The following is a 19,164-nucleotide window of genomic DNA, read 5'->3' as shown; positions in this document are numbered from 1 at the left end:
CATATTGGACATGTGTGTTTGCCTCTCACATGAGGGGAAACAAAAAAAGGGGCATTTGAAGGTTGAGTCTGTTGCACAACAACTGGCAGATCTTGCTTTTTATTGGTTGAATGACCTGTTGAGCAACACTGGGCCTCAGCTCCACTATGTACACTTGAGTTTGAACACAAACAAAAAGAAAATCATGAAGTAGCATCACACACGCAGTCATCAGTTGCCTCCACCAGGACTGGACCCTTTAGACCTCCTGCGTGCATGTCTTCTGGTCCTCTTTGTGGATTAATAACCATGCTGGGAATGTCAAAAATGTCAGGTGGGTGGCTTTATTTAATATCACTGAGGTGGAGGTGCTTCTGAATCATAGGGTCTTGTTGTCAAGTGATGAAAGGGGGAAATGTTGACCTTAGGTCTTGTAGAGACTGACAAACCCTGCACTGTTGGTGTGTAAACGCCCTAATCCTCCTTGTTCTGTCCTCAGCTGGTGAAGCCTTTGTGACGTTAGCCACCACAGACCCCTACTGTATGGGTGCCACAGTGGTGGCCAAAAGTCTGCGACGGCACGGGACGACTCGTCAAATCGTTGTCATGGTCACGCCGAACATCTCTGAGCAGTCGAGGTAGGAGATGGGGGGGGGGGCTTTAAACTTAATAACATCACATCGGTCCATTGTTTGCATTCTCCTGGCAGGGTTTCCCTGGAAAAGGTGTTTGATGAGGTCATCACCGTGGACGTAATGGACAGCGAGGACCGCCTCCACCTTGCCTTGCTGGGACGCCCTGAGCTTGGCACCACATTCACTAAGATCCACTGTTGGACTCTGACCCAGTACAGCAAATGTGTCTTCCTGGATGCCGACACGCTTGTGAGTCCTCTGACTGGTCAATAGCTTATTGGCAAAATTGAACCCCTGTGTTTGCAACACATGCTACGTCAGAGAGAACCGGATTGGTAGTGATGAACTCCTAACTCCAGTTCAAGCTTTGATCTATGCCAGAGGTTATCAACAATGTCAGAGTCAACATAACTGTGTTAGTTCATCTGTTGTCCAATGTCTCTGCACGGCTCAGTGATGTCAAACAGGTGAAGGTTCCAAATCTGCGAGCCAAGGTCATCAAAGTCCCAAACCACAGCTTGAATTTCTGGATTTGGGGGTTAAATTTGGGGTCAAATGGATGTGTAAACCAGAGTCGGGATCAAACATTCAGACCCAATTTGAAGCACAAATATAACCTCACAGTAGTGTAGCAGGCAGGTGCTAACTTTAGCATTAGCTTAGGGGTTCCACCAATTCAATTCAATTCAGTTTTATTTATATAGTGCATATTACAATCAGAAATTGTCTCAAAGCGCTTCACAGGAACCCCCCCTAGGAGCACTGTGGCAAGGAAAAACTCCCTTTAAGAGGAAGAAACCTTGAGCAGGACCCGTCAGCTTAAGGGGGAACCAGTCCTGCTGCTAGTCAGAGAGGATGAAGGAGAGAGAGAGAGAGGAGAGAGAGAGGAGAGAGAGAGAAAGGATGAAGAGGAGAGAGAGAGAGAGGAGCAAACATGATACAAACATGATACAGTACAGAGCAAACATGACAGCAAGATGAAAGTGATTATATTGTAATAGATATCTAAATATATCGTCATTCCATAAGTAGTAATAGTAATTTGATAGCAAAGATGAGCAGCAGGGGCTAATGAAGTCGATGAGCACAGGAGAGATCAGGGGCCGGACTGCAGGTCAGTATGCAGGTCTTGAGACCTGCAAAGAGAGAGAGTGAGAGCGAGGCACAAAACTACGAGGAAGACAGTAAACGCAGATTATGAGACGATATTACCAGTATGAGCCAGACTAAGGAGAGTAGAGGAGAGGTCAGAGGGTGAGGGGGAAACTGCTCAATGGGTCCTGTTTGTACCCCCCGACAAGGTAGGCCTAGAGAGAGGTCAGGGGCCAGACTGCAGGTCAGGTCAACACACTAGGTCTAAGGCTAACTGTACGCCTTACTAAACAGAAAAGTTTTAAGTCTAGTCTTAAAGGTGGAGGCAGTGTCTGCCTCTCGGACCCAGATTGGTAACTGGTTCCATAATAGCGGTGCCTGATAGCTGAAAGCTCGTCCTCCCATTCTACTTTTATGAATCCTAGGAACTACTAGTAAACCTGCACTCAGAGATCTGAGTGTCCTATTAGGAACATATGGTACAATCAGGTCCTGCAGGTACAATGGAGCAAGTCCATGAAAAGCCTTGTAGGTTAGAAGAAGGATCCTGAAGTGTATTCTTGAGTCCACTGGGAGCCAGTGAAGAGACGCTAGAACAGGAGAGATATGATCCCTTTGGCTGCTTCCTGTCAGAACTCTAGCTGCTGCGTTCTGGATCAGCTGCAGACTGTTGATGGAGTAATGTGGACATCCTGACAATAAAGAGTTGCAGTAGTCCAGTCTTGAAGTGACAAAAGCATGGATGAGCTTTTCAGCATCACTCTGAAAGAGGATGCTCCTAATCTTTGTAATATTACGCAGGTGAAAGAAAGCGGTCTTGGAGACCTGCTTAATATGAGAGACAAACGACATGTCTTGATCAAAGATGACTCCAAGGTTCCTCACAGTCGTAGTGGAGGCCAGAGTAATTCCATCCAGAGAGAAAGTATTATCTGATAAACTAGTTCTGAGATGTTTAGGTCCAAAAACAATGGTCTCAGTCTTGTCTGAGTTTAATAGTAAAAAGTTGGAGGACATCCAGTCCCTTATGTCCTTTAGACACGCCTGTAGTCTGACTAGCGGCTCCGTTTCTTCAGGCTTCATGGATAAATACAGCTGGGTATCATCAGCATAACAATGAAACTTTATGCCGTGCTTCTGGATTATGTGTGTCTGTGAAACACCGTGATTAACCCTTGTACCTGTGGAAGAAACATTGTTAGCATGAACAAAGTGAAATCTGTCAGATAAATATGATTTAAACCAGCGCAGTGCTGTTCCTGTAATCCTGATCTCGTGTTCTAAACTTTGTCGAAGGCAGCACTGAGATCCAGTAGAACGAGTACAGAGACGAGTCCACGGTCCGATGCCATGAAGAGGTCATTGGTGACTTTAAGCAGTGTTCTGTGCTGTGATGGGCTCTGAAACCAGACTGGAAAGCATCGAGCAGGTTGTTCCTATGCAGGTGGTCATTTAGCTGACTTGCAACAGCTCTTTCGAGTATTTTGGAGATAAAGGTGAGGTTAGAGATCGGTCTGTAGTTTCCTAAGACGTCCGGGTCCAGTGAAGGTTTTTTAAGTATCGGAATGATCACAGCAGTTTTAAAAGCCTGTGGTACATATCCTGTTTCCAGAGACAAGTTGATCTGTCCTAATATAGACTCTCCGATCAGAGGAATAGCATCCTTGAGGAGCCGTGATGGGATCAGATCCAGAAGACAGGTAGTAGGTTTAGACTTGCTGATGCTGGTGGTCAGCTCAGGGAGGCCGATGGGCACAAAGCAGTCCAGAGTTAGATCAGGATCCGCCAGAAGTGGCGGTGTATCCTCAGCGGTCACAGAGAGATTGTGGTTGATTTGTCCTCTAATAGTGGTGATTTTATCGGTAAAGAAGCTCATGAAGTCTTCACTAGTAAGAGCTGCAGGGATGCGAGGCTCCACAGAGCTGTGGCTCTTTGTCAGTCTGGCTACAGCGTTAAAGAGAAAGCACGGGTTGTTCTTGTTTTCTTCTATTAGTGATGAATAGTAGGCTGTCCTAGCTTTGCGAAGGGCCTTCTTATACGTCAATAAACTGTCTCTCCAGGCCCTTTGGGAGTCATCTGATTTAGAGGACTGCCACATCCTCTCCATCCTTCGTGTAATCCGTTTCAGTGATCCGATATTTGAGTTGTACCACGGAGCTAGCCTCTTCTGATTTGTAGTTTTCTTCTTCTTCAGTGGAGCAATCCTGTTTAAGAGTGTAATGTGTCTGCAGTGTTGTTGACAAAGCGGTCCAGTTCTGCAGGAGTAATATTTAACCAAAACCACTGTGTTTACTACTCTGTCCCCTTTCAGGTGCTGTGCAACGTGGATGAGCTGTTCGAGAGAGACGAGCTGTCAGCAGCTCCGGATCCAGGCTGGCCCGACTGCTTTAACTCAGGTGTGTTCGTCTTCAGGCCGTCCCTACAGACCCACAAGAAGCTTGTGAATCTCGCCCTGCAGCATGGAAGCTTTGACAGTAAGAGGAAGTCCAATTTAATCTACCGCTAAAACATTAGGAACATTTCTATTCTTACGTAAAGCCTCCTATGCTACTAGGAGGAGATCAGGGTCTGCTGAACTCCTTCTTCAGCAGCTGGCCGGTGGAAGACATCGCTAAACACCTACCGTTTGTCTACAACCTCAGTGCCAACTCGGTCTACACCTACCTCCCTGCTTTTAAACAGTGAGTACAACACCCTTAAACGTCCGTGGTTACCTTAGACAAGCATCATTGTTTGACTTCCTAGGATTATGGTTCAGTTTTCTCAGTGTTCCAGTTCTGTTTCCGCAGGTTTGGCCACAACGCAAAGATTGTTCACTTCCTAGGACCGGTTAAACCCTGGAGCTCACAGCGTTTGGACACCATGGAAGAGTTTGTGTCTCAGTGGTGGAAAGAATACCATAGTCACACAGTGTTACCTGCTCCGATGACCCAACTTAGTCAAGACTGGGACAAACCAGAACAGGTACAAGGAACCACACACACATAACAATTAAGGCCTTAAGGCCTTGGTCTTGTCCCATGACTCAAAAATCTTCACATGATCTGCAGATCCAAGAAAACCTGGGCCACTCCAATTCACTGCTTGCACATTTTTCTCCACCATCCCAGAAACTACCTTCACGGTCCGAACCGCAGGTAAGAACCCAAAATATTGACCCATATATTCAATTATAGACCTCCTATTTCCATGACACCGAGTTCACCGGATTAATTAAGATTAAGATTAAGAAACCTTTATTAGTCCCACGAAACCTTGAGCAGGACCCGTCAACTTAAGGGGGAACCAGTCCTGCTGCTAGTCAGAGAGGATGAGGGAGAGAGAGAGAGAGAGAGAGAGAGAGGATGAAGGAGAGAGAGAGAGAGAGAGAGAGGAGCAAACATGATACAAACATGATACAGTACAGAGCAAACATGACAGCAAGATGAAACAGTGATTATATTGCAATAGATATCTATATATATCGTCGGTCCATAAGTAGGAATAGTAATTTGATAGTAAAGATGAGCAGCAGGGGCTAGTGAAGTCGATGAGCACAGGAGAGACTGCAGGTCAGTATGCAGGTCTTGAGACCTGCAAAGAGAGAGAGCGAGAGCGAGGCACAGAACTACAAGGAAGACAGTTAACACAGATTATGAGACGATATTACCCAGTATGATCCAGACTAAGGAGAGTGGAGGAGAGGTCAGAGGGTGTTCAGAGGATCGTGTTTGTGCCCCCCGACAACGTAGAGCAAGAGAGACTTCACGGGCCGGACTGCAGGTCATCATCCAGGTCTTGAGACCAGTGTGAGCCAGACTAAGGAGAGAAAAGGAGAGGTTAGAGGGTGAGAGGGAAACTGCTCAGTGGATCATGTTTGTGCCCCCCGACAACGTAGGCCTAGAGCAGCATAGCTGTGCTACACACTAGGTCTAAGGCTAACTGTACGCCTTACTAAACAGAAAAGTTTTAAGTCTAGTCTTAAAGGTGGAGGCAGTGTCTGCCTCTCGGACCCAGATTGGTAACTGGTTCCATAATAGCGGTGCCTGATAGCTGAAAGCTCGTCCTCCCATTCTACTTCTATGAATCCTAGGAACTACTAGTAAACCTGCACTCAGAGATCTGAGTGTCCTATTAGGAACATATGGTACAATCAGGTCCTGCAGATACAATGGAGCAAGTCCATGAAGAGCCTTGTAGGTTAGAAGAAGGATCTTGAAGTGTATTCTTGAGTCCACTGGGAGCCAGTGAAGAGACGCTAGGACAGGAGAGATATGATCCCTTTGGCTGCTTCCTGTCAGAACTCTAGCTGCTGCATTCTGGATCAGCTGCAGACTGTTGATGGAGTAATGTGGACATCCTGACAATAAAGAGTTGCAGTAGTCCAGTCTTGAAGTGACAAAAGCATGGATGAGCTTTTCAGCATCACTGAGAGAGGATGCTCCTGATCTTAGTAATATTACGCAGGTGAAAGAAAGCGGTCCTGGAGACCTGCTTAATATGAGAGACAAACGACATGTCTTGATCAAAGATAACTCTAAGGTTCCTCACAGTCGTACTGGAGGCCAGAGTAATTCCATCCAGGGAGAAAGTATTATCTGATAAACTAGTTCTGAGATGTTTAGGTCCAAAAACAATGACCTCAGTCTTGTCCTGAGTTTAATAGTAAAGTTGGAGGACATCCAGTCCTTTATGTCCTTTAGACACGCCTGTAGTCTGACTAGCGGCTCCGTTTCTTCAGGCTTCATGGATAAATACAGCTGGGTATCATCAGCATAACAATGAAAGTTTATGCCGTGCTTCTGGATGATGTTTCCTAGAGGGAGCATGTAGAGGGTGAACAGGATCGGTCCGAGCACAGAACCCTGTGGAACACCGTGGTTAACCCTTGTACCTGTGGAAGACACATCGTTAGTGTGAACAAAATGAAATCTGTCAGATAAATATGATTTAAAAACAGCGCAGTGCTGTTCCTGTAATCCTGATCTCGTGTTCCAATCTGTGTAGCAGGATGCGATGGTCTACGGTGTCGAAGGCAGCACTGAGATCCAGTAGAACGAGTACAGAGACGAGACCCCGGTCCGATGCCATGAGGAGGTCATTGGTGACTTTAAGCAGTGCTGTTTCTGTGCTGTGATGGGCTCTGAAACCAGACTGGAAAGCATCAAACAGACTGTTACTACACAGGTGGTCGTTTAGCTGACTTACAACAGCTCTTTCGAGTAGTTTGGAGATAAAGGTGAGGTTGGAGATCAGTCTGTAGTTTCCTAGGACGTCCGGGTCCAGTGAAGGTTTTTTAAGTATCGGAATGATCACAGCAGTTTTAAAAGCCTGTGGTACATATCCTGTTCCCAGAGACAAGTTGATCTGTCCTAATATAGACTCTCCGATCAGAGGAATAGCATCCTTGAGGAGCTGTGAAGGGATCAGATCCAGAAGACAGGTAGTAGGTTTAGACTTGCTGATGCTGGTGGTCAGCTCAGGGAGGCCGATGGGCGCGAAGCAGTCCAGAGTTAGATCAGGATCCATTTCCAGAAGTGGCGGTGTATCCTCAGCGGTCACAGAGAGATTGTGGTTGATTTGTCCTCTAATAGTGGTGATTTTATCGGTGAAGAAGCTCATGAAGTCTTCACTAGAGCTGCAGGAATGCGAGGCTCCACAGAGCTGTGGCTCTTTGTCAGCCTGGCCACGGCGTTAAAGAGAAAGCGCGGGTTGTTCTTGTTTTCTTCTATTAGTGATGAATAGTAGGCTGTCCTGGCTTTACGAAGGGCCTTCTTATACGTCAGCAGACTGTCTCTCCAGATCCTCCGAGAGTCATCTGATTTAGAGGACTGCCACATCCTCTCCATCCTACGTGTAATCCGTTTCAGTGATCGGATGTTTGAGTTGTACCACGGAGCTAGCCTCTTCTGGTTTGTAGTTTTCTTCTTCTTCAGTGGAGCAATCCTGTTTAAGACTGAGTGTAGTGTGTCTGCAGTGTTGTTGACAAAGCGGTCCAGCTCTGCAGGAGTAACATTTAAGTTGGTACCCCCATCAGTACTTGGGACTGTGGGGAGTACTGGTAGGATTGCTGTCCTAAACTGCTTTACGGCGTCTTCAGACAGACATCTGCTGTAGTAGACCTTTTCCTTAGGTGCTGGTAGGTCTGAAAGAGAGAAGTCAAAAGTTATTAATGAGTGATCTGAAAGAACAGGATTTTGAGACCACACTAGCAGGTTCTCAGCTTCCAGGCCGTAGGTGAGAACCAGGTCGAGGGTGTGACTGTGACAGTGTGTGGGTTCATTTACTAACTGAGAGAACCCAACTGAATCCAAGAGTGAGTTGAAGGCAATCTTCAGACTGTCGGAGTCGACGTCCATATGAATGTTAAAGTCACCCACTATAATGACTTTATCTGTGCTAAGCACTAAACTTGATGAAGTCTGAAAACTCCAGCAGGAACTCTGAATAAGCAGCAGCAGGTGGACGATACACTACGACGAGTAAAACAAATTCTGACTTCTTCCAGCTTCCGTGAGACAGGCTGAGAGTGAGACTCTCAAAAGAAGTATGAGTAGACTTAGGTTTAGGATTCATCTGAAGACTGGAGCGGTAGATTGCTGCCACTCCTCCGCGACCTGTAACTCTAGGAACATGACAGTTAATATAACAGGACGGAGTTGATTCATTTAAAGCAACATATTCTTCACCCTGTAACCAAGTCTCAGTGAGACAAAGTATATCAGTGTGATGATCAATAATTAGATCATTAACTAAGAGCGACTTAGAGTGTAGGGATCATATGTTAAACAATCCACACCTGAGTGTTCTGTTACCTTGTTCTATGTGTTTGTGTGTGTTAGTGTGTATTTTTATGAGGTTATTATGATTAATATATCTTAACTTGTGTGCTTGATGAACTGTGGGAGGACGTGTGACCGTCACCACTTCAATAACATTATTAAGCTTAGTGTTTCTATGTGTATTTGTGTTTAATGTGTTTCTAACTGAGGGCGGCAGTCCTCCAGGAGCAGCAGAGAGGTGTGTAGGACAGCGACTCTGCCTCCTGGCCTCGACCCTGGGTTGTCAGGTTGGTCTAATAAACTTGGCTATGTTGCTAGAAATCAGAGCTGCACCACCCTGGGTGGGATGGATGCCGTCTCTCCTAATAAGGCCAGGTTTCCCCCAGAAAGTTTCCCAGTTATCTATAAAGGCCACGTTATTTTCTGGACACCACCATGACAGCCAGCGACGGAGCAAGGACATGCGACTAAACATGTCATCACTGGTCAGATTTGGGAGGGGACCAGAGAACGCTACGGAGTCCGACATGGTTTTAGCTAAATTACACACCGACTCAATATTAACTTTAGTGACCTCTGACTGGCGAAGCCGGGTGTCATTAACACCGACGTGAATTATAATCCTACTGTATTTATGCTTATCTCTCGCCAGCAGCTTCAGGCTACCCTCTATGTCACCCGCTCTGGCCCCCGGGATGCACTTAACTATAGCCGCTGGTGTCGGCTTTACATGCCGCAGAATAGAGTCGCCAGTAACCAGGGTCGGCTTCTCAGCGGGTGTGTCGCCGAGTGGGGAAAAACGGTTCGATATGTCAAGCGGCTGGTGGTGAACCACGGGCCTTTGTTTCGGGCTACGCTTCCTTCGAACCGCCACCCAACCTCTCTGACTTCCCGGCTGCTCAGGGGCTGCCGGGGTGCGGATAACATCAGCTAAGGCAGGCTGGTCCGCACAGGCTAACTGCTGCTGGCTAGCTGCTGTGGCTACAGGTCTATTATCTAACATGCGGAGCCGACCCTCTAACTCGCTTAGCCTCGCCTCCAAGACTGTGAATAAGCTACACTTTGTGCACACCTCACGCTCACTAAAGGAGGCAGAGGAGTAGCTAAACATGTCACACACCGTGCAGTGAGCACGAGAGGGAGATGCAGAGTGAGTGGAAGAAGCCATGCTAAGCGCTAATGCTAACCGCTAAGTTACGGTAAGCTTCGCTACAGTGGTAAACGAGAAGGGAACCCAGAAACTGGTGCACTTAACTCTAACACTACGGTGCTTGTGTATTACCACAATAAAAGCAAACACAATATGTCTAATGCAGAAAGTCCGTAGCACCAACAGCGCACACCAAGTGAACAAACAGGACAGTGTCGAAACAGGAAGTGACGCAATACGTTACCCACTGACGCAATGAGTTTATTATACAGTCTGACAGTAACAGGAAGGAAAGACCTTCTGTATCTCTCCTTCACACATGAGGGTGGAGCAGTCTCCCACTGAAGCTGCTCTGCAGTGCTGACAGGGTGTCCTGCAGGGGGTGGGACTCATTGTCCAGCATGGATGTCAGTTTTGCCAGGACCCTCCTGTCACCCACCTCCTGCACTGAGTCCAGGGAGCAGCCCAGGACAGAGCTGGACTTCCTGATGACTCTGTCCAGCTTATTCCTCTCCCTCTCAGTGATGCTGCTGTTCCAGCAGACCACACCGTACAGAATGACTGATGCCACCACAGAGTCATAAAAGGTCTTCAGGAGTGCGCCTTTCACTCCAAAAGACCGCGGTCTCCTCAGCAGGTAGAGCCTGCTCTGGCCCTTCTTGTACGTGCATCTGTGTTGTGAGTCCCGTCCAGTTTGTTGTTGAGGTGAACACCCAGGTATTTGTAAGAGTCCACCTGTTCAATGTCCATTCCCTGGATGTTCACCGGTGAGGGGGGCAGAGTGTCGTCTGCGAAAGTCCACCACCATCTCCTTGGTTTTCCCTGCCTTGATCAGGAGGTGGTTTCGCTGACACCAGTCCACAAAGTGGACCATGCTGCAGCGGATCCATGGAGGAGCCCACTGTGGAGCGGAGGTGTCTCAGGACCAGTCTCTCCAGTGTCTTCATGAGGTGGGATGTCAGAGTCACTGGTCTGTAGCTGCTGAGGTCTTTGGGGTGCGGTGTTTTAGGCACTGGTACCACACAGGAGGTCTTCCAGAGCTGTGGTACCACCCCCAGCTTGAGGCTCAGATTGAAGACGTGCTCCATAACTCCACACAGCTGGTCTGCACAGGACTTAAGGAGCCTGGAGCTAATGGCATCTGGTCCAGCTGCCTTACTCGTCTTTGTCTTCCTGAGTTCTGTTCTCACCTCGTCTGCTGTGAAGGACAGGGGTGGGGGTGGGGGATGAGTGTCTCTGTGTGGGTGTGAAATGGTTTGATGTTGTGATAAGCTAAGAGTGTGGAGGGCTGTGGGAGAGGAACAAAGGTCAGGAGTCAGAGAGTAGAGGTGCGACTGCATGGGGGGAGGTGTGGGTGATTCATCAAACCTATTGAAGTGTAGGCTTAGGTCGTTGACCCACTTCTGATCCCCCTCAGCCTGTGAGTGGGGTGTATTGTAGCCAGAGATGGTTTTCAGGCTTCTCCACACCCCGCTGACGTTTTGCTGCTGCAGCTGCTCCTCCATCTTCTTCCTGTAGCTGGCTTTTCCCTCTCTGATCTTCCTCCTCAGCTCCCTCTATACAGCCCTCAGCTCATCCTTGTTCCTTGACCTGAAAGCTCTCTTCTTCTCCTTCAGGAGAGCTTTGATTTCAGGGTTAATCTAATCCACAGCTTGTTGTTGGAGAAACACCGTACCTTCTTGGAAGGAACGGTGTTCTCAACGCAGAAGTTAATATAGTCCGTTATGCAGTCCGTTATTGTGTTGATGTCCTCCCCATGTGGGTCATAAAGCTCTGTCCACACAGTGGTGTTGAAGCAGTACATGAGAGCAGCCTCACTCTCCTCGGTTCATCTCTTCACTCTGCGTGAGACCGCCGGTTGCCTGTGCACAACAGGAGTGTACACAGTCTGCAGATGGACTATGTTATGGTCAGCTCTTCCCAGGGGAGGGAGGGGGGATGCAGAATATGCCTCCTTGGTGTTGGCATAAAGCAAGTCCAGTGTTCTATTGTCTCTAGTGGAGCAGGTGACATACTGAGTGAATGTGGGCAGAACAGATGAGGGAGACGCGTGGTTAAAGTGTCCAGAGATGAGGAAGAGGGCCTGTGGGTGCTGTCTGCAGCCTGCTGGTGACTGAGAGCAGGGTGTCACAAGCTGTGTCCGCGTTAGCAGAGGGAGGGACGTACACCACCGTTACAATCACGTGAGAACTCCCGTGGTAGATAGAAAGGCCTCATGCTAACTGCTAACAGTTCGATGTCCCTGTTGCACAGTTGTTCTTTAATAGTGCAGTGTCCCGATTTGCACCACCTCACATTCACATACACAGCCAGCCCCCCTCCTTTTCCCTTACCGCTGTCTGCCGTTCTGTCTGCCCGCAGCAGATGAAAGTTTTCCAGCAGAAGAGTAGAATCCGGGATGTTCGGTGTGAGCCAGGTCTCGGAGAACAGAAGGACGCTGCTCTCCCTGTACTCACGCTGATGCCGAGTTAGTGCCGCTAGCTCATCCATCTTGTTGGGAAGAGATCTCACATTTCCCATAGTGACAGTGGGGAGAGCCGGTCTGAAGCGTCTCTTCTTTTCCCGATGTTTCTTCCCGCACTGCAACCACGGCAGGTCTTCCGAACCAGTTCCGGGGGTATTTGGTGTCTGTCCTTGGGGAACACTACAGTGCTACGCAGCGCAATCAGCTGTTCCCTACTGTAAACAACGAGCACGTGAGCTGCTTCATGCATTGTTGCGCTGAATGGATCGTAAAAGCAGAAAAACAGCGAGAATCCTAATAAAAAAACTGCAGGGACACGGTACCATACTCTACAAGTGGGTAGAGAGAAGTTTTGTACAAAAATAAAAAGTGAAGAATAGCGAAAAATAGGAAAAAACGAGACAGTAGGCAGGAGCCGTTGCAAGCAGCAGCCGGTCTCCACCAGCGCCAGAAGAATGATCAGTGGTCTCTCCGGTCCAGTCCAAGTACTGCCTAAGTGGTTGAGGTAACCACTTGTCAGGAAACCTAGGGGGTGTCTTAGAATACGTATCAGAGTGAAAATGGAGGCCCTACCCAGAATAAGTGCGGCGTTCCTGCACAACAACAGCAGTGTCAGCTCTAATAAGCACAGCATGTGTTAGCGTAGCATAGCATAATACATAAGTATTAGAAATATTTACTAATCAATCCATTAATTAGCTTAATGGGGGGATCTTATTAGCATAGCTGCTTGTGTTGACAATGCATCACAGTGATTATTGTGCCGGGTTACTAGGCAGTTCAAGTGCCTCTTGTTAGTCCTGTTAATTTATGAGCGTTTCTGCTTGACTGCATTTGACTCCAGCTGAATTAAGGGACACAGAACCAATTATCTGCCACTTCTTGTTGCCTTTCTATCGTACGTTTCATTTGTTTCAGCCGGATGTGTTTATACAAGCTTGTAAAATGAGGTTGTCAAACTGCACTCAATAACATTGCTGTGTGTAGTCCCACGCAGATTACAGCGCACCGTTGGTGGAACACTTTGAATCTTCTATAAGGACAGAAGATGAAGATCCACATGTGGGTACAGGAAGACAAGAGGACAGAGATGGAACTGCAGAAACCTGTACACCTCTGGTATGTTGATGTCCCCTTTTTGATTCTTCACGTCCGGCACCAGTTGGTGCTTGAATCTGGCAGGGACCTAGGATGCAAACCTTGATGGTGCACGGCCTAGTCTGGCAATCATGTCATGGTTGAGGGCCCAGATGCAGATGAAGTCCACACCCAACACTCTGAGCACAATGAAGTCCAAGAAAAGAACCTGAATGAGGTGGACACTGTTCTTTCTGACTTTATAAGCAGACTGTAGGGGGTCTAGGTTCAAGAGAGACACGGCCGTGGGGTGCCACAGGGTGATGGATGACCACCTTAACTGTCCAATTCTAGGTTTGGGTCTGGGTTTGGCTTCTTTGACATAGGAGTCAAATTTTGAAGCACCAGTCCATAGTGAGACCTTTAGGGAAGACCTGAGTCTGCACTATTGGTTAATTGTGGACTCTGAATTAGCCTAACGTACGTGCGAGCCCTACAACGGACCCCACGTCCATTAAGAGCTGCAATGGGCTCCAGCGCCCCCTCACAACCTGCCGTGGGGTTCCACAGTGTGATGGTTGACCACTTTAACTGTCCAACTCTAGGTTTGTAAGCAAGGTGGTCCAGATGGCAGAAGTACTTAAGCCAGACTGGGTTTTGTCTTCTTTGAAGCACCAGTCCCACCATAGTGGGACCTCCAGGGAACTCCTGAGTCTGCACTGGCGACCTATCCAGGATGTACCCCACGTCTTGCCCATAGAGAGCTACAATGGGCTCCCTGACAACCCTGTCCTGTTTCCAGGCAACAAAAGCGACTCATCACTATGGCAACCAATAAAAAAAAGAGAATAGTTTTGCAGTTTTACCCTAAAAGAAGCCACATAAGGGGTCAGAAAACCATGAGGAGGACTAAATTCACTACAATGGCTGCACAGACAGGGTTCATGTTCATACAGAAATCAAAGCTTAATGTAGCCAGTATGAAATGATGAAACAGCCTGTAAGTCACATAAACTGAGCTTTAAAAGAATAATAAAAACCATTATATTGCAAATGTATGAGCACAAAATTCTTTGTCTGACTTATTTCTTTACAACAAAAAAAGGCAGTGGACCCAGAGACGGAACAACTGGAGCACCGCAGGAAGTGGGAACTCGGACAGGCTGACTACCTGGGCAGAGACGCCTACGAAAACATCCAGAGGATGCTGGACTGCTTCCTGGACTAGAAGACCCACATTCTGATTTGCGTTTATACCTTAATACTAAAAATACTCGACCTACCACCTGCTGTCATTGTTTACAAACTCCCATTTACTTTTTACAGCTTCTATTACCTGGTTGCAAATCATGATTAAATAGCTTAAATGCAGAAATTGTCTTTTTTTTTTCCTCGGCTGGACACAAGCCAATCACAGCTTCCTATTTGTGCTGAGATGTGCAGAATTTTTTGTTTTTAGCTAAACATTTTTTTAGTGCATGCAATTTTAAATATATCGGATAATTAATGCTCACGTTTGTCTCTCAACATTATTAATAGTGCATTCGAGTACAGTTATTATATATTGAATGTTGTTTCTTTCTATGATAAACAGTGTATTTTTTCCCTGTTTGAAGCACTGACGCATCAAACTTTCTGCATCATATATTAATAATATATATATATTGTTATGAGACAATAAATACTGGATCCAAATGCAGGTCTCAGAAGGTGTTCAGGTTTATTCAAAGAACAAAATACAACCACTAGGGCAAAAAGGTCTCTCTGGAGTAAATGGAAAACAACCACAAGGGCGAAAGTCTTTGAGGAAACAGAAAAAACCCACGACGGTGAGAATCGTTGAAGGCGCTCTGAAGACTGCAGCGGAAGACTGTAAGAGACCAAGGCTGAGGCTGCTAGGAGGCGGAAGAAAAGGGTAAGTACATGCGGATGGTGCATCAAAAGTTCAGGAAGGAGATTGGGCTGATTACCGCGATGTGAACTAAAGAACTGACGAGGAAGGCACGTAAGTGAGGTCCTTAAATAGGCGGGGAACTTAATGCAGATGGGGAACAGGTGAGACCAATCAGCCCAGTACTCCGCCCAGAGGAAGCTGCAGCCAGAACAGAGCATCTGAAAGAAAAGCAAAGGCAAAAACAAAAAGCACAACAACCAGGAGACCAACAGAGGGTGCTCATGCGTCTCACCACAGTACCCTCCCTTCAACGGATGCCTCCTGGCAGTCCCCCAGGCTTGTCAGGGTGGAGACAGTGGAATTCCTGAACCAACGAAGAATCATAGATGGCGGATCTGGGGACCCAGGAGCATTCCTCAGGGCCGTAGCCTTCCCAATCCACCAGATACTGTAAGCCCCTGCCTTGGCGGCGCACATCCAAAAGCCTCCGGACCGTGTAGGTGGGGACGCCATCGATGATGCGAGGAGGGGGAGGAGGGGGGACAGGAGGCTGCAGGGGGCTATGGTTAGCAGGTTTGATGTGGGAGACGTGGAAAACAGGATGGATTCTCATGGATGAGGGAAGTGACAGTTTGACAGTGACAGGGTTAATGATCTTCAGAATCTTGAATGGGCCAATGAACCGGGGAGAAAGTTTACGGGACTTGTTTTGCAGCGGAATGTCATTAGTGGACAGGAGGACAGACTGACCTTCCTGGTAGGGGGGAGTTGGTGTACGATGGCGGTCGGCTGACCTCCGGTTCTGGTCGGAGGAACGGAGCAGAGCTCTCCTGGCCTGCTTCCAGATCCGGCGGCAGCGTTGCAGGTGATGTTGCACCGAGGGAACGGCCAACTCCTCCTCCTGGGCCGGGAAGAGGGGGGGCAGATAACCCAGTGAGGACTCGAAGGGAGAGAAACCGGTAGCAGCACAGGACTGGGAATTGTGGGCGTATTCCACCCAGGGCAGGTGGGAACTCCAGGTCCCTTGGTTAGCGGCCACAACACAATGCAGAGTAGACTCCAGATGCTGATTGGCCCGCTCCGTCTGTCCGTTCGTCTGGGGATGGAAGCCCGACAACAGGCTGATGGAGGCCCCCAGTGCCCGGCAGAATGCCCTCCACACCCCGGAGGTGAATTGAGGACCCTTGTTGGAGACGATGTCGGTAGGGATGCCATGGAGCCGGAAGACGTGGGTGACCAGAAGTTGAGCCGTCTCGAGGGTAGATAGAGGCTTGGGGAGTGGGACAAAATGCACAGATTTAGAGAAACGGTCCACAATGGTGAGGATGACTGTGTTACCATCAGATGGCGGAAGACCTGTGATGAAGTCCAGTGCAATATCGGACCAGAGGCAACCGGGCACTGGGAGAGGACAGAGCGGGCCAGCAGGAGGACGATGAGAGGACTTGCCGTGGGAGCAGGCAGAGCAGGCAGAAAAAAAATCTTTCGTGTCCCGTTCCAAGGAAGGCCACCAGAAATGGCGTTGAAGCAGGTTGACAGTGCGGCGGACTCTAGGGTGACAGGACCAGCGAGAAGAATTGGCCCATAGCAGGACTTTGGACCGCACTGCGGAGAGGACAAAGAGGCAATTAGGTGGACCATCACCTGGGTCCAGTTCTTGGCGCTGGGCCTCCTTGACGGTGGATTCAATCTCCCAGGTAAGAGAACCAATAACCCTGGAGGCAGGTAAGATGGATTCTGTCTCAGGGGACACACCAGGATTTTCATACTGACGGGAGAGAGCATCAGGTTTAATATTACAGCTACCAGGTCTGTAGGTGAGGGTGAAATCAAACCTGGTAAAGAACAACTGCCACCGAACTTGGCGGAAGTTCAGTCTCTTAGCTCCCCTTATGAACTCGAGGTTTTTGTGGTCGGTCCAAACCACAAAGGGTTGCTCGGCACCCTCCAGCCAATGTCTCCATTCCTCGAGGGCCAACTTCACTGCGAGCAGCTCATGGTTGCCCACGTCATAGTTGTGCTCTGCAGAGGTGAAGCGGTGAGAGAAAAAAGCACAGGGGTGATGTTTATCATCTACTGCAGAGCGCTGTGACAGGACTGCCCCCACCCCCGAATCGGATGCATCTACCTCAACGATAAATTGTCTAGTGGGATCAGGCTGGATCAGGATAGGAGCTGAGGTAAAACGGGCCTTTAACTCACAAAAGGCCTCCTCAGCTGGGGAGGACCATACAAACGGTCTAAGAGTGGAGGTGAGCTGAGTTAAGGGGAGAGCAATGCGACTGTAGTTGCAGATAAACCTTCTGTAAAAGTTGGCAAATCCTAAAAACTGCTGGAGCTTACGACGAGTAGTTGGTCTAGGCCACTCAACTACTGCCCTGACCTTTTCAGGATCAGCCTCCACCTGTCCCTCGTGGATAATGAAGCCCAGGTAACTAACAGATGGAGAGTAGAACTCTCCATCTGTTAGCCAGACCGTATGACAAAGTGGTGCGTGTTTGATAACGTTTGGTCCCCAATGCTTTAAGAGTAACCAGACCAATTTGCAGGTAGATTGGACAAATCCCCTAGGAGGAGTTCACTAAAGTACAGGGAGTGAAAAATGCAAAATGGCGCATTTTTTTCACGATGGCGGACTTCCTGTGCATTTTAGAGGATACCTCCAAGAGACTTTTTTTGTTGTCTAGAGGTGATACACGTGTATTAATTTTTGAGTGTGTAGGTGAAACTGCAACCCACATCTCAATGTAGGGGGTGCCGGGGGCCAGAGCGGGCGACATAGCGGGTAGCCTGAAGCTGCTGGCGAGAGATAAGCATAAATACAGTAGGATTATAATCCACGTCGGTGTTAATGACACCCGGCTTCGCCAGTCAGAGGTCACTAAAGTTAATATTGAGTCGGTGTGTAATTTAGCTAAAACCATGTCGGACGTAGCGTTCTCTGGTCCCCTCCCAAATCTGACCAGTGATGACATGTTTAGCCGCATGTCCTCGCTCCGTCGCTGGCTGTCATGGTGGTGTCCAGAAAATAACGTGGCCTTTATAGATAACTGGGAAACTTTCTGGGGGAAACCTGGCCTTATTAGGAGAGACGGCATCCATCCCACCCAGGGTGGTGCAGCTCTGATTTCTAGCAACATAGCCAAGTTTATTAGACCAACCTGACAACCCAGGGTCGAGGCCAGGAGGCAGAGTCGCTGTCCTACACACCTCTCTGCTGCTTCTGGAGGTCTACACATAGAAACACTAAGCTTAATAATTGAAGTGGTGACGGTCACACGTTCTCCCACAGTTCATCAAGCACACAAGTTAAGATGTATTAATCATAATAACCTCATAAAAATACACACTAACACACACAAACACACAGAACAAGGTAACAGAACACTCAGGTGTGGATTGTTTAACATACGATCCCTCCACTCTAAATCGCTCTTAGTTAATGATCTAATTATTGATCATCACACTGATATAATTTGTCTCACTGTGACTTGGTTACAGGATGAAGAATATGTTGCTTTAAATGAATCAACTCCGTCTTGTTATATTAACTGTCATGTTCCTAGAGTTACAGGTCGCGGAGGAGGAGTGGCAGCAATCTACCGCTCCAGTCTTCAGATGAATCCTAAACCTAAGTCTACTCATACTTCTTTTGAGAGTCTCACTCTCAGCCTGTCTCACGGAAGCTGGAAGAAGTCAGAATTTGTTTTACTCGTCGTAGTGTATCGTCCACCTGCTGCTGCTTATTCAGAGTTCCTGCTGGAGTTTTCAGACTTCTTATAAAGTTTAGTGCTTAGCACAGATAAAGTCATTATAGTGGGTGACTTTAACATTCATATGGACGTCGACTCCGACAGTCTGAAGATTGCCTTCAGCTCACTCTTTGATTCAGTTGGGTTCTCTCAGTTAGTAAATGAACCCACACACTGCCACAGTCACACCCTCGACCTGGTTCTCACCTATGGCCTGGAAGCTGAGAACCTGCTAGTATGGTCTCAAAATCCTGTTCTTTCAGATCACTCATTAATAACCTTTGACTTCTCTCTTTCAGACCTACCAGCACCTAAGGAAAAGGTCTACTACAGCAGATGTCTGTCTGAAGACGACGTAAA

General features: G+C 47.9%; 1 protein-coding gene across 1 annotated transcript; it reads left to right on the top strand.

Moving 5' to 3' along the window:
- Nucleotides 1-181: 181 nt before the first annotated feature.
- Nucleotides 182-14,858, top strand: LOC114432372 (glycogenin-1-like). Its single transcript, XM_028400363.1, has 9 exons — nt 182-313; nt 479-617; nt 689-863; nt 4,018-4,180; nt 4,261-4,387; nt 4,496-4,670; nt 4,757-4,843; nt 13,069-13,200; nt 14,264-14,858. The coding sequence occupies exons 1-9, from the start codon at nt 256-258 to the stop codon at nt 14,384-14,386; spliced, it is 1,179 nt and encodes a 392-aa protein (XP_028256164.1). The 5' UTR covers nt 182-255; the 3' UTR covers nt 14,387-14,858.
- Nucleotides 14,859-19,164: the final 4,306 nt, after the last annotated feature.

The sequence above is a fragment of the Parambassis ranga genome, chromosome 2, assembly GCF_900634625.1.
Source record: "Parambassis ranga chromosome 2, fParRan2.1, whole genome shotgun sequence".
NCBI lineage: Eukaryota > Metazoa > Chordata > Actinopteri > Ambassidae > Parambassis > Parambassis ranga.
This window is presented reverse-complemented; position numbering and strand designations above follow the sequence as displayed.